At 43.9% G+C, this 26,199-nt stretch overlaps 2 protein-coding genes across 4 annotated transcripts in view; both read right to left on the minus strand.

The window, feature by feature from the left end:
• The window catches only part of LOC146519468 (RNA binding protein fox-1 homolog 3-like), a 358,350-nt gene that overhangs the window by 212,798 nt on the left and 119,353 nt on the right, over nt 1–26,199 (minus strand). For all 3 annotated transcript variants that reach the window (XM_085158197.1, XM_085158198.1, XM_085158196.1), the window contains exons 3-4: nt 10,716–10,776; nt 7,274–7,367 (exon numbers count right to left, since the gene is read on the minus strand). In XM_085158197.1, coding sequence (XP_085014323.1) covers nt 7,274–7,367; nt 10,716–10,718 — 97 coding nt within the window. In that variant the 5' untranslated portion in view covers nt 10,719–10,776. The remainder of the gene's footprint in view (nt 1–7,273; nt 7,368–10,715; nt 10,777–26,199) is intronic.
• pctp (phosphatidylcholine transfer protein) overlaps nt 1–26,199 on the minus strand; it is a 433,835-nt gene that overhangs the window by 24,915 nt on the left and 382,721 nt on the right. The window lies entirely within an intron of this gene.

Raw genomic sequence — 26,199 nt, forward strand, 5'->3', positions numbered from 1 at the left:
CCGGCGACATGGCGGGCATGCCGGACTGTGATTAATGCTGACATAAGATGCACCCTGGCTGCCTGGGGTGTTAAGGCCACCGTGGAAGAGGAGATCCACCTTGTCGGTGCGTCATGTTGAGAAAGCGGCCGCATCGCACACCGCCTCCGTCTGCAGGGGGCTGCAAAGGCCAGCGCTTAAAAGGGCAAACATGAATTGAATAGAGAATATGCTTTGTAGCACTTTTTTTGTCCTCCCATTGAAAAAATATTTGCTTACAGCAGCTGGATTGTTGTGAAATAGCAGGGTGCTATCTCAAAAACAGGAACACTTTCTTTTAAGCATCCATATATACGTATGACTAGACATGACGAGCTCTTTTCAGCACTCTCCACGTTTGCAGCACTTCGCTCGTGCATCTTCACACGAGTAATGATCTAGCAACTTAAAAGTAATACAGCCATCTATAGCCTCTCACACAGAGACAGCTCTGTGCAGGCATGTCTCCTGTTATCCATAGGGAGGGCAGAATGAAATGTGCTTTTTATCACGTGTCGTGAATGCTCCTCATGCCTTCCCTCCCCCCTTTCATTCATATCCATGTTGAACCTCCCGTCAAAAAAATATTGGCAAATGTTGTAATTACGTGCCGAGGATCGGCGCCTCACATGGCTCGAGGCTGGGCGCAGTCCTGGGCCTGATATTTCAGCTTTATCATATTTTAGTTTTATTTGAGGACGGTGGCAGCACCGTGCCTCCAGTCAGCCATAATTGAAATGAGGGAAGGAAGATGTAGAGGCTGTGTGCCCCACTCCTTGTAATCAAGCCCTTAGTCCTGTGTGCTTCACCATTTTTCAAAGTGAAATATCCTCACAATCTTTATAGTAATACGCAGCGAATCCTCTTCATGCCTTAGCCCGTGGGTAATTAGGCATGAGAAAGTGTACTTTTTACATGCAGAGGAGCCGTGTGTTAGGAATGCCACAAACAGGGCGCGGGATGCTGCGAGTCCACCGAAGGTATCCGATTAAATTCAGGATAACGCACGTAACAACGTAACAGCTGCTTTGTAACTAATTTATTGTGCTTTTAGCAGCAGGCGTGAGATCAGTATTCAACGAGCGATCCTATCTGTTTTCCCACATTCGCCGTGTGGGTTGCATGTGGGGCTCATGTGCTCGCAGCCGGATAGTGAAAAAGTGAAGCCGGGGGACTGATGGAGAAGTTGATGTATGATCCCTGGTGGCTGAGCTTGTTTGAAGCGTGGAGCCGGGCAGGTGATTCGGAGGCGCCGGCTCTTTAAACAGCGTAATGAGCCAGAGAGGATGCCCCCCCCCCACCCCAAAGACACACATACACACACCAGACGCCCCTCCTTCTCCCTCCATTATATCAGAATGTTATGAAGAGATTTGAATTTTTAGGAAATTCGGTTTCTGCATCCTGTTCATTTAAAGCTCCAGTGATCAGTTATTAGCAATTAAAATCAATCAGTATGAAAGGAAGTAGGTCCTCCAGCATGACGGACCCACAGCTGTCACCACCCCCCCGACTTTTAGCCTCTTTTAGCCCCTCGTTTCGTTCAGTCTCCTTGTTAGTCGACTGACAATACATTGGAGCCACGTGTCAGTCGGTTTGCTGTGGAGTTTTTCTGCCCCCTAATGAAGAAAGTAGAAAAAAATCAGTTATTTCAGCTTTAAGTTCTGTGTCAATATTAAAGATAAAAAGGCCTAATCCACAAAAAGACCCATGCACGATATATGAAAGGAGTGAGAAACGGCTCCTTTATTTCCACAGACGCGGGCGCTCCGCTCCAGGTGAATGTGGCGTGATCAATTTTTGCATATTTATGAATATGATAAATATGATATCGATTTCACCCGCCCTACCCTCGCCTTATATTCCACTTACATTGCAGGTTTCATACAGATTAGATCCTTAGAGGGTCTTGTAACACTGCTCTCTACAAGGGCAGCGGCGCACTCCCACCAGTGTCTGATGACACTCTAACAGGTAAGTACACGGGAAACGGGGTGGAGGGGGCGGTGTCGCGGCGTGGGCACAGAGCAAGACAATATGAAAGCCGCTACACGTTTAGATAAAACGAAACAAAGGCCGAGTGAAACTGGTCCTCGTGTACAATTTACCGAGCGTCTCTTCGCAAACACATTTCCTGCAATGCTGAACATCACGGCGGCTTCGGCTCGGGGAAGAAACAAAGGCGAGGGGGCATGCGGAGGAGAGGCTACGAGGCTTCTATGCGGCGTTTCATTGCCGCTGATAATATATAAATGCATGCACACATGGATGCTGCTCGTAAATGAATAAACACATACATCAATTTCAAAATCCAACACATTTGAATTTCAAATGCAGCGCTGCCTTTCTCTCTCTCTCCCTCTCGTTTTTTACGATATGTCTCATTTCTCTTGTGGAGATATAAAAGGAGAGGGCTGAGAGGGAGAAATTAGAGGGGTGGGAGAACAAATGCTGTATGGAATTTGAGATTATGTATTTGGTTTGTGTGTTTCCCTCCTGTTTAAATCAAACATGTGGGGGCCGCGTAGCCCTGGGCTTGTTGCTGGTGACAGTTTCAGTGTTTCTAGACTTCTCTCCTCCCCCTTTTCAGCAGCAGTCCTGAATTGAGAAGCGGGGTGGAACGGGGTGTGGGCTTCTGGCGGAGGGTGAATTAAATAGTCACTCTCTCTCTCTCTCTCTCTCACTCTCCCCCCTTGCACTTTCTCTTTTTTTCAGTGGCGTTTAAAATCAATTCATTCAGTGGACTGCTGACACAGCCCGGCCCAGAGAGCCCAGGATTTATGGCTCCCTCTAATGGGCATGCTCTGAACCAAAGCCCTGCCGTCAGCACAATCCTGCCAGCCACCCATCCGCCCCGCTCCCTCACTCCATCTACCTTTTAAAGATGCAGGCATCCCTCCTCTTCCTTCCTCTGCTCCTCCTCCTCCCCCCTGCTCGCATCGCCCCGATGCTGGCGGCAAAGAGGCCCTGCGAGCACGCTCGGGATCCAACAAATTTATAACACGACGCAAACAACGGCATCTTCATTTCGTAACACTGGGGTGTTAAATGCCTTCTCTTTGTGCTTCGCAGTGATTAATATCAGAGGAGTTTCTCTTCCAACAAGTGGTGCTTTCCAGAGCGGTGAATAATACCTTGCTAACTATTATTAGACATCTATTAATATCTGCAGTAGTTCCCATAGCAGCATTTTATTTATTTATTTATTTTGGGATAAACAGGAGCACATATTTTTATGTAATGCAGGCAGGCATTTGGTGTGGTGATGACCGAGGAGCGCTGTGATTACTCACCGTAAAAGCAGAGGATTTCTAGAAGATATAAACATGTTCAGCCTCATTCTTTTCCTCCTTCTAATCATTAAAATCCAAGGAGATCTTTTCTAACAAGTGGTGGCTCCCAGAGCAGTATATAACGTCTCTGCATCCATTATCTCGTCTGACTAGTGGCACTACCTAAGGTCTTGTGAGTGTATATATATTCATGTATTCATAACCAAGTCTAGTCGTGTCACAGGATCTGAAACAATTTATGGCGCGGAGAAGAAAAAAAACATGATTGAAAACACTCGCCTGTGAACTCAGTCAGTGTAAAGGCATAAAAAAATGATCATGGCCCGAATTGCAATGACAACACCAAGTCGCTCCCGTGCGCTTGATTCCAGCGAGTCGGCCGGTCTCTCGGCGGGAGGCTGCGCGCCGCTGCTTTGTGTTTATTTCTATGACAGTATGTCTGCGCGCGCAAAATATGCCACGCCGCTCTTGACCCCATTATATCCTCAGGCAACGTGGCAATTTGCAGACAAATACAGACCTTAACTTCAGCCTGCAACTTACATCCTTCTCCATATTCCGGCTCGGCTCCCGCAGCCTGTCAAGGCGTTATGGGCCCTGAATTAGCCTCCCATTACAGCAAGGCTCCAGCTTCCCCCTAAAGTTAACCATAACTGACCATTTGCCGTGGCTTCATTATAAAGCCATGCATGTAAAATCGAGTCGTGGTCCCTGGCCGTCACATTCGATTTCAAAATACAATCCCCAGCTCCCCCTCTCGGAATCTCCGTCTTTCTCTCTTACTTAAGTTCAACCTTCTCCTTGTTTCATAAAATATGATCTGATTAAAATAGATTACACACCTTGTTAGCAGAGCGTTTCATATTTGATACAGTGTTGCTTTAAGATGGGCAACCTCCTTCATGATTCAAAGTGATTGTGGCCTTGTTCTCTGGCCTATTTGTTTAATAAGCTCTGCTACATCAGCGGGCCTTTTAAGTGAACACGCTCCCCTGCAGCAAAGGCAAAAGATCAATACCCACACCTGTAAAAAAACACACAAGAAGTATTTTTTAAAAAGGAGGAATCGCGGCGGCCAAGGATTTTCTCCTTCTAAGGAGTGGGAGGCGAGATAATAAGCAGCAATCCTGACGGTATGAGAGGAAACCCAAAACAGGAAGCAGCTTTTATGTGCTGACCTGTAGGGAGAGCTACGGGTCAGCTGTGAAATATTCAGGCCCGATTAGCCCGACGCCGCTTAAACTAAAGCTTTCCGATCGTACGAGCTATGCAAATGGGATATTACAAACACAAAGAAGAAAGGCGGCGTCTTTGAGGGTAAATGAATTCATTATAATCCTCACCTCATCTGCTCACTGATGGAAGACTTCTCGTGTAATCGCTGATGGGGGGAAACCTTCCACTGTACCCGGGGAGCTCAGATGTGGGAATAATACCGGGTCGGATCGCCTTAAAATGAAAATAATACTCCCCCATTTACCGTGAACAAAGTCCATGTAAGAGGGTATAATGTAATACTGTGCTTGAGGAATGTAATTATCATTTAGTGGGTGCGTGAGCTGTGTTTGACAGGGCCTGAACTGCATGAAAAACTCATTTTCATTTTTCTTATTATATCATGATTATATAAACATTCTTAACCAGTGGCCACAGCAGCAGCAAATTATTGCAAATTAGCCCCATATTGCCAGTTTTTAGCGGAGGCAAATGAACAAGCACTACAACTCCAGTGTTTATTCCATAAATCAGCCGAACGCAGCACCTGTTGAGAATGTAAATAGCTGAGGCTATTTGATTAAACTTGCATCAAAACATTTGAAGAGCTCTGCTCGTTTTTGGGGCTGTTTATCCCTCCTGTTTTCATCTCCACGTTAAGTTTGTTCTCCCCGCCCACGCCCCGCTGCAAGCCGAGTTTCGATGGGCGGTGATGGGGGAGACATAACACCCACCAGCTATACGTGGGGTCACGGGAGGTCTGTCATTACCGAGCCACAGTGGTGATCACGGCAATAATATAGAACTATAACCGAGCAATTAGACTAATGGAAAACGTCCCTATTTCTCCCGGTGTGCTGCAGCGAGACGCGCCGCATGCCCCGCGGGCCCCCCGCCGAGATGAGGCTGGAGATATGAAGTGGAGAGGAGGTAATGGCTGGGGCCCATTGATCCTCGCTGCCACCTGCTATATGGCTCCGCAGAGGACGGGCGAGGAAGCTGAGAGCTTCATCTGGGGAGAGATCACACCGACTCCTGGGCTCTCAGGCATATGGATAAGAGTCTTTTTCTAGTCTTCCGCTACTTAACCAGCGCACATCAGCACAATATGGCCAGATAGGGTAGAGTAGGACACGCATACATACAGCCTTTATCGCAGTGAGAGAGCTTTCGCACCGAAAGGGCGTGAAGCCGTTTCCACAAACTCTGGAGTGTTTCGCCCCTGGAGTGAAGAAAGGTGACGACCGCTGAAATAAAAACCACAATAAGTGGCAAAGGTCTCGCTCTCTTTTTCTTTTTTTGTCTGCACGCAAACGAGTTGTTGCTGCGCTGTAAAGTCACAAAATCGTAACACGAATTCCAGCGCTTGTGATGTGATGGAGATGCAAAGGATGCCTGTAGCGCTCGCCTCCAAATACGAGGTGTTAAAAAGCCAAAAAAGCTGGAGTCGGGTACCAAAACAGGTTTTGTCACTTAACAACTGTCACAAAGGTAATTTCTTTTAATTAGAGTTAGGAAATAAGCTGCTAACACACTGCACCCAATCACAGTTTGCTTTGCCTCACCTTCAGCACCTGACGCCACCGAACTGGACCTCTCGACAGCCTTTGCTGCGTCGGTGCCTTTGGGAGAGGTTTTATTGGAATGTGACGCCGACTTCTGTCTCCGAAAGGCAGCAACAAAGGCTCGGTGATGTGACAGTGGCTTCATCTATCTTTTATATACAGCCTATTATATTTGTATATAATATGATCGCTCAGAGAGAAAGTCAGATGAAAGAGAAGCTCTTACTTTTTTCTCTCCCGCTGTGCACCACTCCGACATGCTGTTCATTTACCCGACGGACACAGCAGAGAGACGGAGAGAGCTGTTCCCGTGCAAGGTGAGCGAGACGTTGTTGTGAAGCGGGAGGACGCTGTGCAGATTTGCTTTGCTAGGTCTTGCAAGTAGGAGCTAAATCTCTAAAGTTACAAAGTTAGCGACAGCTGTGAGCGAGAGGGGCGTCGGGCGGATGGGCTGAGATGGTTTATAAATGAAAAACAAATACCTACAATATTAATAAATGCCCTAATTCAAACTGACTGGTCAGGATTGCCATAGCAGACAGAGTGGCCTTAAACAGGGACTTGTGACCCCCACCCAAGCTGGACTTTAATGCTGTACCACCCTGAGAAACATGTCATTGCGCTCCCTGGTTGAATTTGAAGTGTGCTGCTTCCCTGAACATCCCCAGCTGCAGAGTGTGCGTGCTCTGATACACATGAAACCACATCCATGACCTACGTCACAGACCTCTGACAGCCCCCGGAGTACATGCATACATCACCGGGGCGATGTGAGCAGCTGTATCACTGGAGAGGTAATCCCAGTTCTCTTCTCTGTCGCTTCACTTTAGTAAAGTGTGTTTTTAATCTAACTGAACCTACCATCAATAAGACATCAGAATAAGATGCTTTAAAAAAATCTCATAATGAAAATAAAGCACTGAAAGTTTGAAGACAATTTTTTAAAAATCTGGTTTCGATCTTTTAGCCTGTGAAGCTAAAAACAGGAGGAAAAAGTCCAAAACTAGACAACGAATGTGCAGCACGTTCACAACTTAAACCTCTGCTCAGGAAAAGCTGTGGATAAATTACCTCAGTGTAAACGCCACTTGGCTATAAGATAAGATTAAAAAAAAAAAGTCAACCAGAACACAACAGACCAACAGGAGGGGGGGTCCGAAGGGGGTTAGTTAAGAGTCTGACCTGCCCAGCTGGGGGTCTCCATGTACAGGTGAAGCCGGTCGGCCTGGAGCTGGGTCACTCGACTCGCTGCTGTTGGCACAGGTGCTGATGAATCCTGAAAATGGAGAAGAGAGGAAAGCTCCTATTAGAAAACAGAGTGCAGCGACGAGACGAGGTGATTCATTTAATTATGCGCTAATGAAACAGGGAACAGAATTCAGCCTTCTACTTTTACTACTTCATACTAAAGCTGCCACAATATCACACTTTTGCTTCACGGTGATCAAACATTTCACAATAACAACATCAGTGAGACACGTGCAGAAAATCTGAAAGAAATCATGTTTCTAACAGCAGATTTTCATCCAAAATCAAAAAATATATCTTAAACACGAAGCCATGTTTCAGGTCACCTCAGCGATATTAACTTCACCCATATGTCGACTACACCTGATGTACAGTGAAGAAAGACTTTTGGCTGGTAATATTTAGAGACTTTCACCTTTTTTAGATAACATAATGGAAAAATTCACAGGGAAATACTTTTTTTCTTCAGGCCTGTAGAGCTGGATGGTTCTCACTGTGTGATGCTCAAAGAAAAAAAAATCCTTTGAAAACCTCAGCAGCATTAGTTTTTTTCCAAAATCTACAAACCCTGTTGGGAGCAGTTTCACGCAGGAACAATTTTTTTCTACCCAACTACACCCCCCAGCCATATTACTGTGCAGAAGGGGGCGTGCATTTAGCAGCGAGTCCAGGCTTGCACTTCTAACAGAATGTCAGGATGTAGAGTGGTGCACACCTTGGTTTAGCAGCAGTGCAAACTAGCTGAACCCTTCATTTAGTTACTGAATGCAACCAGTAAATAGTTCCTGCATGAAACGCCTCACAAATTTTTACCAAGCAGCTCAGTTTCATGTTCGTTTTTGGTGCAAAATCAGGCCAGCGCCATCAGGCTCTATTATAACCTTTCTACAGCCTCCAAAACAAGCTAGATGCATATATGCTACTGCAACTGAACTGTCCCTTTAATGGATAGTTAAAGGGACGTCTAGTTAGATGAGGAGAAGTGATTAGTTTGGCTCTGCAAAGTAAATAAGTAACACCTTAAAATAACTAATAAATAAGTAGCATTTTATTTGTTTGACACGTTCGCACAACTTCCACATAAAGACAATGATGTGTAGTTGTCGGGGCGTGAGCCGCTGGAGCCGTTTCTTGACATTTCGTCCTGCTGCGTAGCATCTCCAGCTAGCATGAGGTGCCAGATACAGTGAGGAAGTGCAAGTTTTTGTTTAGTCTCTTCACAGGCGCAGTGGCACCAAACTTGACAACCTCACTGAAAACAACAAGACTTCCAGCTGTTGCTCACCAGGAAGTAGTTATAGTAAAATCCATTTAAGTCGAGGTTTCTAAAGACGTCTCCTGTCACTCGCAATAAGTTGCGATGATGGCGGAAAGTAGCACTCTGAATTTAGCGATCAAAAAAACACAATGTCGCAATTACACCGAGTACGTTTTGGTGCATCGTTTGCAGAGCTGGTATTAATCACCGGCGCTCGATGCTGTCAGACGTTACATCCCGTGTGTGTGAGATGCAGAGCCAATGCACAAAGCATATATATCTGAATGTTCCTGCATGTTTGTGCCTCAGTGGGTGACTGTTCTCATGCAGCAGGAGGTTTTTCTGCTGACTTGTGTATCTTCGCAGGCCTCTGGTTGGCTGTTGCCCAGAAGCCCAGCCGGTGAACCGCAGAGAAACCGCATTGATTTCATCCCAGCAGAAATCCCTTCTCCTGGTTCCCGCCTCCCTACCCCGCCCAGCACCTGATTAAGCATTTGCAGGGAGCCATGCCAACACAATTTGTCATTTATCAAAAGTAATTAAAAGCAATTTCTTTTCTCTTGTTGATTGGGAATTGACTAATTGTTGAGTCAGTGAAAACGGGGGAATAAATAAAACAGGGAAGGATGAATTTTACATAAACTCGGAGGAAAACATAAACGCTGTAAAACGAGGGCCAGACATCTGGCTCTGTGATTTCTCTCTACATGATTATGGCTGCAAAACCGAAACAGTTGTTTAGCGCATTCAGATATACAGCCCATAGGCAGTAAATAATATATTAGAAACAGCATATTGACTAGCTGACTTAAAAGGGTGTTTTCACTTCATGTTGTGTGAACACAAGAGTGGGAGGAAAATACAAACACTGGTTGGTTATTTGTTAACAGGAAAAAAATGAAAAACGCTGCTCCCACTTGTGCCAAAAGAGATATTTGAGCCGGTAAATACCAACATCTCAGTCTTGGAGAACCCCCCCACCCGCCAAAAAAAGGGACGACACACAAGGTGGAGAGAGGCTGGAGCCATCCCACAGCAGAGGTTACAGTACATCTATCCAATGAAACCAAGCAATACCGTTTCAACATTATCGGTAACAACCTCTGAATGCACCATTACCTTCTATAAGGGCAGAATGAAATGTCAGAATTGATTCGAAAGGGGAGGGTTGAGATATAAGTGGGCAGCTAAGGTGGCCATTTTGTTTCAGCAGCCCTATTCGGTGTCCCTGGATCATTAGCGGACGGTAAGAAAGAGCTGGAAGAACATGAAGGAGGTGTGGGTGGCCATCGCACGCATCACTGGTGACAGCATATGAAAAAGCAACCAAAAACAAACACACACACACACATTGACATGGCAGGAATCAAAGGGGGGAAAAACAGGCACGAGAGGAATCGCTGGGAGTCGTTTAAAATTTCGCACCACTTTGTAAATAACTTTAACTGCACAAATACCTGGTTTCGCTCCGGGAGGATGAAAATTTTTTCCAGCCAACAATTTATTCCCTGCCAACAAATGGCGCCGTTGCTTCAATGAGACTATTTGAATATCCCTTTGAAGGCTGCAGATGGACAAGCAATGCTATCATTGCCTGGAAACACAGAAATAATTGGGCAACAGTGGAAGAAGCCTACATTCATGTCTCTGCTGAGACCCAGCTTGGAGTATCTAAATGAACCTCTCCTTCTCCTGCCTTTTGTTTACCTTCCTATTTATCATAAAAACTCAATTACTTATGTTCCCCAACATGTATGGTTATTAATGTTCTAATTATGCTTTTCCCCTCTAATCTTTGCCTCGCAATTTGGGTGATGTATGTTTGAACAATGCACCGAGTCCCTGGAAGTGAATGCTGAATTAGGACTCTATGGATGGTGACAAATTAAAGGGGAAAGCCGACATCCAGTGTCTTTTAAGGTGCTGGGGCACCACTCGCTGCCCGAACAGCTTCAGTGCACCTCTGCGTCGACTCTCCATGTTTCAGGTGTTTTACTGGGACGAGCGTGTCGTCTTCATCATTGCTTAATGCACGGCTCATGCCAGTACAGAGGCGTAACCTTTTACAAAAAGTATTTACCTATTTAACAAGATAAAGTGGATGAGATTATAACATACCATTTGTGCTGCCTGTCTTCACTCTACATGGACATCTTCACCTTTCTGCAATCCTTCCTGGCTGAAGAATTGTAAAATGCTATTAGTATTATAGTTAAATAAAGTCAAATCTACTATATTACCAAGTATAAGCTGAAGATGTAAAGTGCTGGAGAAATTTCTAAACAATTTCTTCAGGAAAAGAAGCAATAAAACACCATGAAAACACCTCACAACTCATAAAACAATATTATTGGGAAACTGTGCATAAAATATCAAAATAAAAATGATTGTTCGTCAGGAAAATGTTCCGCATCAGTATTAAATTGATTAATATCACTGCTGCACATTGAGCTAATCTTAAATACTTTATAGTCTGTTTAATGCCCAGCATCATATTCTATAAATCATGTGTTTGTAGTGGCTGTCCTGTGAGAGCCACATATCTAGGAAACACACAGTTGTTTCAAATCACAGGCCTCTTCGAACAGTACAGTAAAATAATAATTAGAAAAATCAGCTAAATTAAAAGGCTGGATCAGTGTGTGACATGGTTAACTATTAATATCCACAGTGGATTCAAAATATAAATGAAAAATGAATGTGGAGTGTTAGCAAAGCAGCTGGTTAAACGTATTACATTCAGGTATCCTAGTAGATGCTAATCTGAAAGTACTGCTAAGATTGCACCTGCTTAACTTGCCTGATTTATTAGCCCGGACATGGTCAGAGCTGCTGCCTCTCCATCATCGTCACAGCTTTCCTTATAAAAGGAGTTATTAAAAAAAAAATATCTCAAACTCAATCCTCTCTACATCATACATGTTAGCCAAAGCGGTTAACAAGGGGGAACTCCTAGGTTACGATGCTAAATCTCTGAAGCCTGTTTACTTGCAAATGCTAACTCGCGTTAGCTAATTGGCTAATGCTAATGTGTTAGCATACCAAGCACAAATCTAACTGGCGTTAGCTAATTGGCTAATGCTAATGTGTTAGCATACCAAGCACAAATCTAACTGGCGTTAGCTAATTGGCTAATGCTAATGTGTTAGCATACCAAGCACAAATCTAACTGGCGTTAGCTAATTGGCTAATGCTAATGTGTTAGCATGCCAAGCACAAATCATAGCTAATCTCAGAGCAATGAAAGCTGACCAGCAGCAGCTTGCTTCACACTCTGGTCTCGTCTCAAAGGTCAGAAGTTTATCCAAAACCACTAAAGGAAAAGCTACTAGCCTCCGAGTTTACTCGGCTTCAGTCAGGGACACGCCCTCAAACCTGACAGAGCTGCTTTCATGAGAATGAAATAAGCACAGCTTTCAGCAACAACATCCGACTGCGGCCACAGGCTGGCAGCAATGTAAAAGCTGGATTTACATATTAACTGACAGGCGAGAAGCTTTAAGTAGACAAATAGCTTTATTTCGGTACATTTTAATGTGTATTTTTAGGCAAGTACTGCTTGCCTTGCTTGCTCTAACTAAATACCACAATTTGACTTAATGGAGTATTCTTCTAAATGATGAACCACTGCTACACTGCTGAACAGGTTGTGTATAGTATGTATGTAAGAGAAGTGCACCACGCAAACATAATGACATAAAAGAACCTCAGTACCGAAGCCAGACTGTTGATATTTGGTCAAACTGACTAGAATGAACTATACCTTGATGACAGTTACCAGCTAATTGTAGTTCTGCCAGACAGACAGGCTGTTAGTACAATTACTGAAAAGGCAGCCACATCATTTGTAAGATAATTGCTGCAGAAGGGAACCAGCAGCGTCCACTTTGGTGACTCAGACTAGCAGAGGTGAGGCTGACCGTAAAGCTAGTGGCTACAGACTCCTGTGTTGCTATGCACCTATCAAAGTGACCTGACTTCAAACTCAAATGAACTCGAAGTTTCACTTGACCTCTATGAAATAATCTACAGAGGCTCAAACCATTCTTGTACCAGACTGAAAACTTTTGGAACCAGCCTCAAGTGGTCACCTGAGGAACTACAGCTTTCAGTGTTGCTGCATTAGCTTTATTTTCAACCCCACAGGCTGTGGTCAGGTCCCACAGTCATAAGAGGAAATGTTAAATTTTTTGCATTGCGACCACGTTGATAAATAAAGCGCATCAGACCAGCAGTAATGATTATACTTTGCACCAAAGTTCATAAAGCTGAGTGTGGTTGGCAGCAAACTAAGTTTTAAATGTCAGTCCACAATCTGTGATTGGTAACCCATTCAACTGTGTTGGACTCGGCGAGTATGGAAGCCAAAAGGAACGATTCACATAAATCTATCGCACTCATCAAACCCTTCAGTGACCTCTCGCGCCCTATGGATGGGAGTATTGTCATCCTTGAAGAGGCCATTCATTTCATCACTGGTTAAAAAGGAGATCACTCAGAGCAACTTTGTATCGACTTGAAGTGACCCTTCTGAGGGAGAAGTAGACCCAAAGCAACATGCCCGACAAAGAATAACAGAGCCGTCCGATCCCTGCACTGTCGGGGTCATGGTTCATGTTTTTCCTATAATTTGTCACTCCTGTGTATGTCCGATAACAAATCTTCTCCTGGGAGCGATCTGATGGAGACATAGAGACAGCTTGTGTTAGATTGCTTATACATGGGGATTTATTCCAGCTCAGCGAGCATGTGCGATTCCATCCAGCCTTTGTTCAACATAAAGCAGAAAGTTGACTAATGTCACCAGCAACAAAACAGATGTGCATTTGGAAAGAGACAAGAATGCACAAAAAATAAATAAATAATAAATGACTCCCAAAACAAAGCACTTTTGGCTAGCTCTTCCTATTCTTCTTGTGAAAGGCTATAGGTATGACAGCTTTAGAGGTATGAAATAATGTCAGCGTGAGCCACGAGGAGCCCCTGCAGAGAGGCTGAGAGGGTCCTGTACTGCCTCAAGCAATAAGTGTTCTTCAAGGCTTTTCCTCAGAGCACTTTTACAAGAGCACAAATTAGGTGTAAGGAATGCCGGCGCTGGCGGCGCACCAAGCCAGCAAACAGAGAAAAGAGAAAAAATAAAATAAAAATAAATATATATTTAAAAAAAAAAAAACGGGGTAGAAACTTAGATGACAGTGAAGAAACGGAGGGCGTCATAAAGTGCAGAAAATAAGCTCTCACTTTCAAACGTTTACAGCGGCTCAAATATCTGATGATACCTCTCATAGCTTTTAATCTTTAATGTGAAAAATTAATCATCCCATTCATTATTTTAATAGCTGTCATTTTTCTCTCCCCAAAGTGATGATTTATAACCATTAAGCCCTGCATAGGCTTGTGTGAGAGGGATTTATCGTAATGTTTGCACCAGGTAGCCTCCAACCATATTTCATTACTCTGACAAGCCATTAAAATGCCCTGGTGATTAAACAACAGCTCTGAGGTCAGTGTGTAAAGCTGTTTCTTTACCCGTGCAGGAGCGCAGCCGTGCAGGCGGGGACCGCTAGCCTAACAAAGCCCCTTTCGCCTCTGGTTCCCTGCAGACTGGCAATCGTACTTATAGATCTCTATCTGTTGTACTGTGCGAGGGCGACAGGGGCAGATGAGAATAATGTGCATGCACAGAAGCTACAATGAAATAAAGTTAAGAATGGGGCTATTACAGCGCTTTTCCTCCGTGGTTTGACACTGTGATAACTGTGCACTTACAGGAAAAACTCCTGCTTCAGATACTCCTATATCCATCTGTCTGCGGGGCTCACAGTGTTCCAGGAGTTATTTTTGTCTTGTCATTTATGCCTCTGGTCTACCCACTACTCCCTTCCACTGCTATTTCAGTTATTGTTTTCCCACTGATCCCACCATATATAGATTTGTCTAGTGCACCCAGGGCGTGAGTGGCAGCTGAAGGAAAATACAAACAGAATTTAAATAAAGTTAGACCTCTGTGAGGTGAACACGGTTGGCGCATCATATGCACCGACTGCCTTTGAATATTAAAAAATGGGAATTTTGTGTCAGGAGTTCCCGTTTTCATTATCTCCAGTTTCCAGTCATGCGCGTAATGTGCCGACATGCCTCAGTCATTACTTCAAGCAGATTTGGGGTGCTCACTGTGAGCGTAGTTAAAACGTGAAAAAAGACAACCGTGTCACAAATGGGACATAGTTAAAAAAGTATTGTTGCTTCATTGCATTCTGGTCTACTGAATTCACCATCTGGAAATGGTATCATTGCCTCTTCCGCCCCAATTTCTGCCTGTTTTGTGTTGCCTGTGTGTGTGTGTGGCCGTGATATGGCCATTGTAGGAAATAAACCTTAGTGTTTCATTCTGAAGCAGCGATACCAACACCTGATGTTTCACTTCAGTGTTTTTAACAGATGATATCCCATCGTTATTTAAAGGAATCACATTGGAACACACCACAACCACCACCGCACGAGGATGGCCTAAAGCGCAGGGACAATGCTGTTTTGTTAGCGTTTAAACTGGAAAGTGTCAGTTTTAGCGAACAGATGCATGTATGAACAGCAGGCCAGGGAGCTGCGGGGAGGGTTTAACTCCCTTGCATATACTGTATATCCATGTCTAATGTCCTGAGCCCAATGAGCTGGATTGATCACTGATGCCACATCTGACAGTGACTGACAGTGCCTGTAATTGCTGTGTTTGCTTAGGGAGACGGGCAAACTACCGTGGTGGGACCGCGTGGCAGAAACATGCAGACGTTTCTAAATTACCAAGATTTTCACTTCTGGATAGCAGCTGACTGCTCGCTGTGACTGTGGCAGGAATCAGACCTGTTGTCATGACCAGCAAACTCCTGCTCCAAGTCAGCTCTCGTAAAGGGTACTCACACATCTCAACTTCACAGGTCGGTATTAATTTGAGACGGATTCTCCAACAAAACGCAGCAATTAGATGAGATGTGCTTTCATGAGGCCAAACATGTCCCTGGAGAAGAGCTTGCAGCATGCGGCTAGCTTACCTTTGGTTCAGGATAGATTATTTACTCTGAAACTTTGGTCCGCAGCGCTACATTTACTATTTATACATTATGAGAATCAATGTCAGCGTCTGGGTACAACTCTACGCTCTAGGTCGACACAACAAGAAGGAAGGAGGCACCGGCTTGTTGCACTATTCAGCAATTGCACTGATAGGTTAATAATTTAACAAGTCGAATTCTTAAGATGGAAAAGTCCCGAGTTGGCAAAATGAAAATGACAAAATTCACACATGAAAAAAACAACTTGCCAATATATTTGAAAATGCAGTATAATCACGAGAGAAAGTACTAATTATCCATCCATCCATCCATCTTCATCCGCTTTATCCGAGGCCGGGTCGCGGGGGCAGCTAAGCAAAGAGGCCCAGACCTCCCTCTCCCCAGCCACCTCCTCCAGCTTATCCGGGGGAACACCAAGGCGTTCCCAGGCCAGCCGAGAGATATAATCTCTCCAGCGTGTTCTGGGTCTGCCCCGGAGCCTCCTCCCGGTGGGACATGCCCGGATAACCTCACCCAGGAGGCGCCCAGGAGGCATCCTTGTCAGATGCCCGAACCACCTCAGCTGGCTCCTTTCGATGTGGAGCAGCAGCGGCTCTACTCTGAGCCCCTCCCGGATGGCCGAACTTCTCACCCTATCTCTAAGAGAGAGGCCAGCCACCCTTCGGAGGAAGCTCATTTCCGCCGCTTGTATCCGCGATCTCGTCCTTTCGGTCACTACCCACAGCTCGTGGCCATAGGTGAGGGTAGGGACGTAGATCGACCGGTAAATTGAGAGCTTCGCTTTTACACTCAGCTCCCTCTTCACCACGACGGACCGGTGCAGCGTCTGCATTACTGCAGCTGCAGCCCCAATCCTGCCCCAATCACTCGCGAACAAGACCCCGAGATACTTGAACTGCTCCACTTGGGGCAGGAACTCATCCCCGACCCGGAGTGGGCACTCCACCCTTTTCCGGCTGAGAACCATGGCCTCAGATTTGGAGGTGCTGATCCTCATTCCCGCTGCTTCACACTCGGCTGCGAACCGCTCCAGTGCGAGCTGGAGGCCCTCACCCGATGAAGCCAACAGAACCACATCATCCGCAAAGATCAGAGATGAGATTCTGAGGCCACCAAAGCGAAAGCCCTCCGCCACTTGGCTGCGCCTAGAAATCCTGTCCATAAAAATTATGAACAGAACCGGTGACAAAGGGCAGCCCTGGCAGAGCCCATCACCCACCGGGAACGAGTCCGACTTATTGCCGGCAATGCGAACCAAGCTCTTGCAACGGTTGTATAGGGATCGAATGGCCCGTAGCAATGGGCCAGACACCCCATACTCCTGCAACACCTCCCACAGGACACCCCGAGGGACACGGTCGAATGCCTTCTCCAAGTCCACAAAACACATGTAGACTGGTTGGGCAAACTCCCACGCACCCTCAAGTATCCTCGAGAGGATGAAGAGCTGGTCCAGTAGTACTAATTATATGCAACAAAAAAAAAAAAACAAAAACGCAAAACAATCCAATTTGTGGAATACATTTGCCATATGGTAAATGGATTGTATTTATATATATCTGAGTGCTTAAAAAACAACCCCCCCCCACTATGTAACAGTGCACCAGCACTGATGCATTAATGTATGTTTTACCCAGAACAAATTTCATTTCCTAAAGTGAAATGTTTTGTATAATCTCTGTTTTTTTCTGAGATAACAAGAAACAATCGCTCTCTCAAATTGATGTAGCGTAGTAAAATATACAATCGTTCCCTCTAAAACGTAGTTAAACAGAAGTTTAAGGTAGTAAGAAGCTCAAAAAAGTACTTTAGTGCTAAATGCACTAAATGTCCGTCACAGCCAGACGCGACTGGGTTAAAGCGTATTAAACCGCAGAAACACATATTGGCAGTTAGATGGGATTTCAGCCTGTGCCAGAATCTAAAAACTCTGTGTTGTTAACATTTACAGCTCCTCATCCTGAGGGAGAGAAGTGATCATCAGTGAAATCACCCTCATAGATTTGAAAGCCTCAACTAAAAACGGGGACATATACTATAGGCCGCGATTTCTGCAGTTTTATTTCTTTTCACCGCTGGAGCTCGGATCGTCGGTGATGAATGGCAGAGCATACTCTCTGGCGTTCTCCTCATGCCACGGCGATCCAACAGTTGTCACAGAAACAAAACGAAAGCTGCAGAGGGAAATTTGCATTCTAATGCGCCCAGAACATCTCATGTTTGTTGTGTCCCCGATGAGAAGTAGAAAAAAAACAGCGCTAATTTGTAATAGATATCAAAACTCCCAGCATTAAAAAGTTAATTACCACAGCAAATATAGCAGTGATAAACGGCACATAATGCCATTTCTGCAGACGACTGTTGTTTCCGCCGAGCAGAAAAATATTTAGCATCCAGCTGTACTTTTGGATGTGAGCGAAGGAGGAGGGAGGGCGAAAGGTACTTGTAATTCAGAATATTTTTTCTGCAACTTTGCAAGTTTTCATCTATCAGCAAGGCACATTAAATCCCAGCTGGTCAGATGCTAGACTCCTGATGCTCGGCTTTAGACATGAAACAAACTGCTGCCGAAATGAAAGCAGTTCTCGGAGCTGTGGAAATTCCTCCTACAAGAGTCTATTAAAAATACATGCTCAAATGAATCTTGGTGGTGATGACAAGTTTTACCATATTCTTCTTAAACTTTTAATGCACCCAGCCCCGACTTCAAAGAGAAAATCAAATATTAAGGCTATTATCTAAGCTGTTCTCAATATTATCCAAGCCTGGGTTATTTATATAGCACACTAATCATTGTGTTATATAAGCCCCCCTTTCGTTTTTGAGCCAACGTAACGATCGAGAGGTGGTTGTTTGTAGTTTTGCAACCTAAAATAAGCAACCTAATTTATATATTTGCTGCAACGAGATTATGTAGATTTATTATAGCAGCTAGCTGGATATTGTAAATGTAAATATATTTATAATTTATGACTGCGGGGAAACAGATCATTTTTAATATAGTGAAAGCGAGTAGTTGGAGTTTTGGCAGAGGCTTGTGCACACTCAACATAATTCGCTCCATCTGTATAAAAAAACTAACAAACAGTGAATGATTATCTGCTCTGATTGAGAGGAATCACTGTAAATCTGGTGCTACCTAACCTGGATCGCAATTGTTTACCCACCAGCGAGACGGTAAATACTCTGGCTGACATTTGAGGGAGGTTAGTGTGCTCGGAGAGCAAAGTGGAAGTGGAGGCTCAGATGAATTTGTCTGACAAATGCTCCTGGAGTATGTGTTGTCGACTGTGCTTCAGCGAGGCCCTGGACTGGGATTTGAGTCTGACTGAAGCCAAGCAAAGCATGCCAGATCACTAATTGCACAATTTAAAACCAAAGTCCCTGGCAGCTTGTCGTTTGAAATGGAGAGAAGAGCCATTGCTTAATCACTGAGCTCAACATAGATCTGCAAGGCTCTCCACCGAGGAACCCCAGACGTACATGGCTGAAGTTCAGTGTCAACAGCCAAAGCAAAGGCGGCACGATTGGCTGCTTTCTGCCGCAGCTGTAATTGAAACGTTTTATGAGCCGACGCCTGCGTGTGATTGGATGCCGAATCGCCGAGCATCAAATGTTGCTGCATTGGCAGTAATTTCACTTTCATTTAATTGTTCATATATGCTAAGAGACAACTGTAGCTCACATTTGGTGGCGGCGCACAGTAGCTGCGCGTCTGATGAATTGGATCTCTCTCTTAAAAGCACTGGACGAATGTTTGACTGCAGTGCAATTAAAATGCAGTTGCATTTTTTTTTTCTACCTTCTCTGCCACTTGACACATTTATCTGAACTAACACGCCCCTGCTCCCTCCCCCCCTTACACGAGCAGGTTCGGGATATTCGTGCATTCGCTCTGCATGTCGAGTACAGGAGCCACACATCCAGCCACCTGCCTTATCATTAGCTTCTTGAGACAAAACAGTTCTGGGGACTATCGAGGGATAATTACCCACTGGGAAGGTCCCGTGGGAGGTGCATACCTTCCAGACTGATTTTCTGTTCCAGATTGCACATCACGTCTTGTTGTGATCTCATTCTCCTGTTATTCTGTGCCGGTCGCTTTATTTTCAGGATTGCATCACATTTGAGCGGGTGGAAAACAGCAAAACCTTATATTTGTTTGTTTCATATCTCTATTTTTTAAGAGCTGTTGCTTACATAACTACCCAATAGAAAAAACTTAAAAAACTTGCATCAGATTTGGCTTGCTTCATATAGTGAATCATAGAAGGCGCATATGATTTACTCATGAAAGTAATTCATTACTTTCATATATTGTTTTAGGAAGTATCCAAAACATACAAGTTTCATTTATATAATTTTTAAGGGATCTTAATCTGTTTTCACTCTTGTGTGCTTTTCATACAAATCTTATAAAGATACAAACTTTATAAGATTTATATATATGTGTTCCATATGGGTAATACTGCCACAGCTGCATCATTCCACTCAAAGCTGAGCTGCACAGCATTGTCTGCTGCGACGGTCCCTGTGTCAGATTAGGTGATTAAATAAAACTGTACAACATCACCCACTGATACCTGACTGATCATCATCAGGAAGGAAGTGCTAACTATCAGCCAAAGCTGGTTACAGTAGCTCCATCATCCACCGACCTCCTCATTTTATCCACATGTTAAAAAGTAAGAGACGGGCTACATTCACGGCAGGTCGTCAGTTCACATCAGCAGCATCGTTCTTCTTTCGCTTGGACATGTTTAGCGTACAGTTGAGCTGTGAATGCTCACAGTTGAACTTAATCCTAACATGCTTGAACGTGCTTTTTTTTGCCGTCCTAGAATAAAGTGTGAATGCACATCCACTACAGCAGGTGGCAGAGTTTTTTGCACCGAGCATGCACACACTCAGCACAGTGCAGGAGATACAGGAATCCTCAAGACCCTCAAACATTGATGAAAAGAAAGTTCCAACAACAGAAGACTCCTGTATATCCTTCTGGCCGCAAGTAAAAAGCCTCTTACGAGAAGATGGCTTAAGCCTGAAACCACCAACAATAGAAGACTGGATACATTCTGTACAAGAGATCTATACGATGGAAAAAGTGTCGTTTTCTCTTAAACTTCAGAGGGATGCCTTCTATGGAATATGGTCTAAATGGACAGACTATGTTAAGCATATGAGGTGTGATTTTGTATATGATGTTACAACCCTGAGTACTACGTAAACCTACCTGCCCTGCTGCCTCCTAACCCTAGTTTTTTTTTGTTTGTTTGTTAGTTTTTTCTTCTTCTTTTCTTTCCTCTTCTTTTTCTGTCTTCTTTATTTTTCAATTATAAGTTAAAATGTGACAGCAAAGAAAGTGTAAAAAGGCAAACTACTGTTATGTTCAACAGCTGTCCCAATAAAAGAGATAATAATAAAAAAAGAAAAGAAAGTCAGAGAGAGACGGAGATAACGAGGAAAACTAACGTCTCCTGAAAGCTAAGATGAGGAAATATGACCAAGTGTAGCACTTGGCTTCACTGCGACGATGGTGGGAGATGAAGAAAATTTTAAATGTATTTACTGATTTTGTTTAATTCTATTTTTCAGACTGGTTCAAGTCGGTCAAGAAAATGTTTATAGTTTGATAAGGACAGTTACTTTGTTTTGTAACTATTGTCCATGATGTCAATATGTCAAAAAAAGTTTTTTGCTGCTGTTACAACCAAATTACCCCCCTTGTAGGACAATTAAAGGATTATTCTATTCTATTCTATTAAATGTAGTCATAGTAGTTTAGAGAGTTGCAGTACTACTACATGCACTTTAGATATTTTCTGTTACAGACAAAAAAGCAACATTAATAAAGTTATTCTTTGTTTGAAGTTGATCTATATCTCTTTCTTTTTTCTTCATTTTTCGTTTTCTTTAATGTTAATAAGGATACAATGTTATGCAGAGATGTACTTATAATAACAATTTTATAGACAAATGATGCTACTTAGGGGGCGTAGCAGGAAATAATTGAGAAGCACTGTCCTAATGGAAGATTAAAACATTACTAACACTGTTCTGTGAGCAGACTGTGAAGCTCCTGATTTACAGTACGGTTGTTTTTCATGTAAAACATTCGATACAGCGTAAAATGATCGACTGTCGTGGACGAAAACTATTTCGGACCTCGGATACATGAGACACCCTAACTGATTTAGGTTAAGCATTAATCGGGCAGAAATACTGCAGATGAACCGGTTATCCACTGGATAAGTACCGAGTCAATAATACAAGCAAAATAAGAAGTATGCAGTTGGAAGCACTGTAGTGTTGTTTACATTTTGTATACAGACGCTGCACTGCAGAAAAGTAAAATTTTGGGATCAATTTTTAATTAAACATGGAAATAATAATAACAATCATCTCCAAAGAAACAGACATGGAAAAGCACGAGCTACGATAAGAAAGACATCACTCAGCCTTCATAATATATATGTTATATTGCTTCTACAACGTCGCTCTACGGGGCATTAAATTCTCATTTCCTGTTATAGCTATGTTACAGGTTCAGGCGATTCTCCACTGGCTATTGGGAGGAGCCGTAAACATTATTGCTATTGAGGCCAGATTGTATTTTGGTGAGAACATTAGCAAAGAGGCATCTTACTTATTGCCCCAGCGACATGAAACTAGCGGGGCTTTCTTCTTCTTCTTGGTCCTAACAAGAGAATACACACACCACAGGGAGACAGCAGTTAAGAAGGGAAGGAGTGGACCTGCAGACACACACGCACGCACAAGCACGCACGCGAGCATGCACGCACATGCACACGCGAAGAGGCACGAAGTAAGATGGGAAAAAAAAAAAGTGAAAGAAAATAAAAAACACTGCCCTGAAGTCAATTCCACACTCAAGCAACATCCGTCTCTGATCTGGGAGCATTCTTGCAGCAGCGGCACAACAAGAGTGATGCAGCACTGAGGGCCATGAATTAAAAAGTCAATATGTAAAACCATAGAGGGATGCCATTTTGAAAAAGCGTTCCATCAATGGAAATCATATTAACATGATAAAGGGCAGATTGGTAGACAAGGGCATTGATTCAGTTGCTGCTCCGTGGCCCGATATGTCCACCTCAACATGTTAATGAATCGCACCGCAAAAGCAGAGGTGGGGTGGGTCGAGGTGAAGTGTGGAAGGCATGAGGGGAAAGGGAGGGGAAGGGGGGGGGGTTCGCACGAGGGGAAAGAAGTCATCTTTAAAGCAACAGGAGGCGGTTTGGGAGCAGGAAGGTGGCACCCTAGTGAGCTTTAGCTTCCACTGTCACATCAGCTGTCATCACTCCTGGATTGTTTTCTGAAGATGAAGTTTTTGTGGAGGTTAGGAAAGGTGGCGGCTGACTTGCACCGATTTTTTTTTTTTTTTTTTTTGGGGGGGGGGGGAGTAGATCCAATTATAAGGAAGCTTGGGAGAAAAAAGATGAAGTACTGTAATGCCACCCAGAGACCCGGAGTGCTAGCGCAGACACAGCAGAGGTTTCACCCCCTGCTGACCATGACTACAGACACATAGCCTCGAGGAGAGAGCATCCAAGGCTTCACATATGCACATGCGCACACACACACACACACACATACAGAGAGAGAGAGAGAGTGACATGAAAGCAACAAGGCAGTGCTGCCAGGCCAAACAGATGAATTACTTATCAAAGACGTGCACAGCAGACCGGCTATGAGGCTGCAACACACAGACAGCTGGGGCATTATCAATTCACCTTCAATTAGCTGTCCTTGGCACTGCTTGCCAACAGGACCTGGAGAATAAGTACATTCACAATGCATAAGCTCATTCAAAAAAAAGAGCGAGGATCAGGTGGATTCTTTTGAGGAATTCAATTAAAACAGTGTCAACATTTAAAAAAAGAGAAAAGCGCACAGGCACAATTTCTATAGAAGGATAAAAGCAAAGGGATTATTTTCAATGCCATAGGAGGCGAAGACGAAACGGCGAGGGCGGAGGGAGCGAAGAAAAAAAAGAAAAAGCACTTCCTTGGAGTCTGATGGCACAGCACCTTTGTTAAATATGAACTAATTAACTGGAAAAATGAAAGTGTTTCATCTTCATTAGGATCAGACAACAGGAGTATGAAACATAATTGAGAGTAGTTCCACTTTAATAGAATGAACAGAAGTCATTTGGTATTGAAATGTGCAGGATGATTTAGCCAAAAGAAAGTGTATTATTAGATTTAATAAAATACCTACACATGATCAATGCTCAGACCACAGGTGGTAGTTTGTCTCCGGTTCTTCAAATGATTAGGCCGACAAAATAATGGCCAGTCGGATTCGTGTTGCTCCCGCATTGATTACAGCGAGCGGCCCATTTTTCATGAAGTTGAGCTCCGCGCTACATTTATTAAGCCTTTACGCATCTGACATAACAACCGGTAGCCACATAATCACATAATGCACTGTGCACGCTGGATTTGGTGATAACAGGATGCCGCGGTGAGGCCGGTTGATGAGGATGACGAATGACGCTGAGCTAGACGACCAGTAGAGTCAGGACGAATAAACGTTACATGACGTGTCGCTGAAGATGGCCGCGGCGGCCGCCTTCTTCCTGTGACAGGCGCTGCATCAGATTTGGGAACCTGGCTGGGGGGATTTTTGTCCCATTCAGTCTAAAGAGCATTAGCGAGGTCTAACACTGATAAGGCCGGGCTCACAGATGGCTTTCCAGTTCACCCCGAAGGTGTTTGGGTGCAAGGCTGGATTACTCACAGAACAAAGTGTGCCAGTGGCACCAAAAGCATCACATTCACTGCATGTGAGCTGTTAATTTGCTATAAATGTAACTCACTGGACTCGACCTGGATTAATACTTAAAGAAAAACACAAAAAATATCAATTGAAGCATTTCCTGGATATTTTTTAGATTAAAACATGAAAAAAAGAGAAAGTTTAGACTTTTCTTTCTGCAGAAAAGTGGTGATTTTGCACCAAAGCAAAGTGGATCTAAATGAATATTTTAAATAGATGATCATATATTGATGATATTTGCAGCTCTCATTACATTTGCAAAGATTTCCCAGGCAAAAACAAGCAACTGATAGCAGTAAGGCAGCCATTTTGGATATAGCATTTAAAGGCCATGACTGCTGCAGTGCACCGACAGCCACCTGTGAGCAGGATGTTGTTGTTAAATATAGTACAAACTTAATTCTCCAGTTTAGTGTCTGCATTTATGTCATATAGAGGAAACTTGACTGTTTTAGTTCATATTGTCTTCACAGTTGCACCAGTTGTGCCGAGTCACCGAGTCGTCGGAGCGGGATCGTGATTGTTTGGAACCAGTTGGTCATCGCGACTAGCAAAAAAAATTCAATCCAATCTAATTTTTCCAAGTCACAAGAAGGCTGAGGTCCTATTTTTACTCAAGTGTGACTGATGGAGATTTTAGAGGCGCTAAGGTTTAGACAAAGATGGAAAATTGGCCTATGGGGGCTTGGGAAGCAGAATTCCACCTTGGGGCCTTCAAAGAGGTCAGTCCATCTTTTGGAGAATGGAAAACCTTTTTTAAATCTGGTTTTGTTTACTGCAAAGGGTTGTCCTTTAACTGATGCCAAAGTTAAAAGCACAACATTTTCTAATATTTTTATACTGCATCACAAGTAGGTCCCCCCGCTGGAACCCAAGCCTTTGGTCCAAACACAGGAAAGCCTTTGCTTACAGTGGATCCACATACTTATGGTCATAAAGTGCACATCACAAGTGTGCTAGAACCCCAGACTTCAAAGAAATAGTAAGGAGTTTAACTCGTGCCGCATGTGACCCCTTCCCCCCACCCCACCGGCCCCTCAAAGAAATGCATGGTGCACAAAAGCAACATGGTCATTTTTAAAAAACATGAGCGCATCACAGAGCTCGGCCACATTGAGACAGCTGTCTTGAGAAACAGTGGGTCTTTATCACTTCAAAGGCTGACATCCCTCGGGCGTCTCGGGGAAGCCGTGACTGGCACTCGTACAGCCCTCTTTCTGCTGCATTTGTCCAATCTTAGAAAGCCCAGAGTCAGGAAACACAAGGTCTTTTCAAAGTTAGTCAACAGGCCTTTGAAGCGCAGCCAACGGAGTCAGCAACCCAGCGACAAGGTGCCGAGCCATTATCATTCAATAGACAGCCGGGATTTTGCATATTTAACAGGAAATTTCACTTTGCTTTTTTGACACGGGGCATTATGCATCCTCTGTACATAAAATCCATCAGCACCTTGCCAATTTTGTTTGTGCTTTTCCCATTTCGCTGGGGAAATGTGTTTCTCTTGCAATGCACACTACATTCAAAACATGAACTGGAATTAAATTATATGTCTGTTTGGACAAACAAATTGGACCACGGGTTCAAGGTAAAGCGTTTTACTCCTTTATTTATTTATTTTCTTAGTTTGTTTGTTTTAGTGCTGATATAAGCTCGTAGGTCGAAAAGCCTTAAAACGTGACATTCGTTATCTTTGCTTGTTTGTCGCAAGAACGTAGGTAAAAACTCGA

The sequence above is a fragment of the Neolamprologus multifasciatus genome, chromosome 4 (assembly GCF_963576455.1).
Source record: "Neolamprologus multifasciatus chromosome 4, fNeoMul1.2, whole genome shotgun sequence".
NCBI classification, from domain to species: Eukaryota; Metazoa; Chordata; class Actinopteri; order Cichliformes; family Cichlidae; genus Neolamprologus; species Neolamprologus multifasciatus.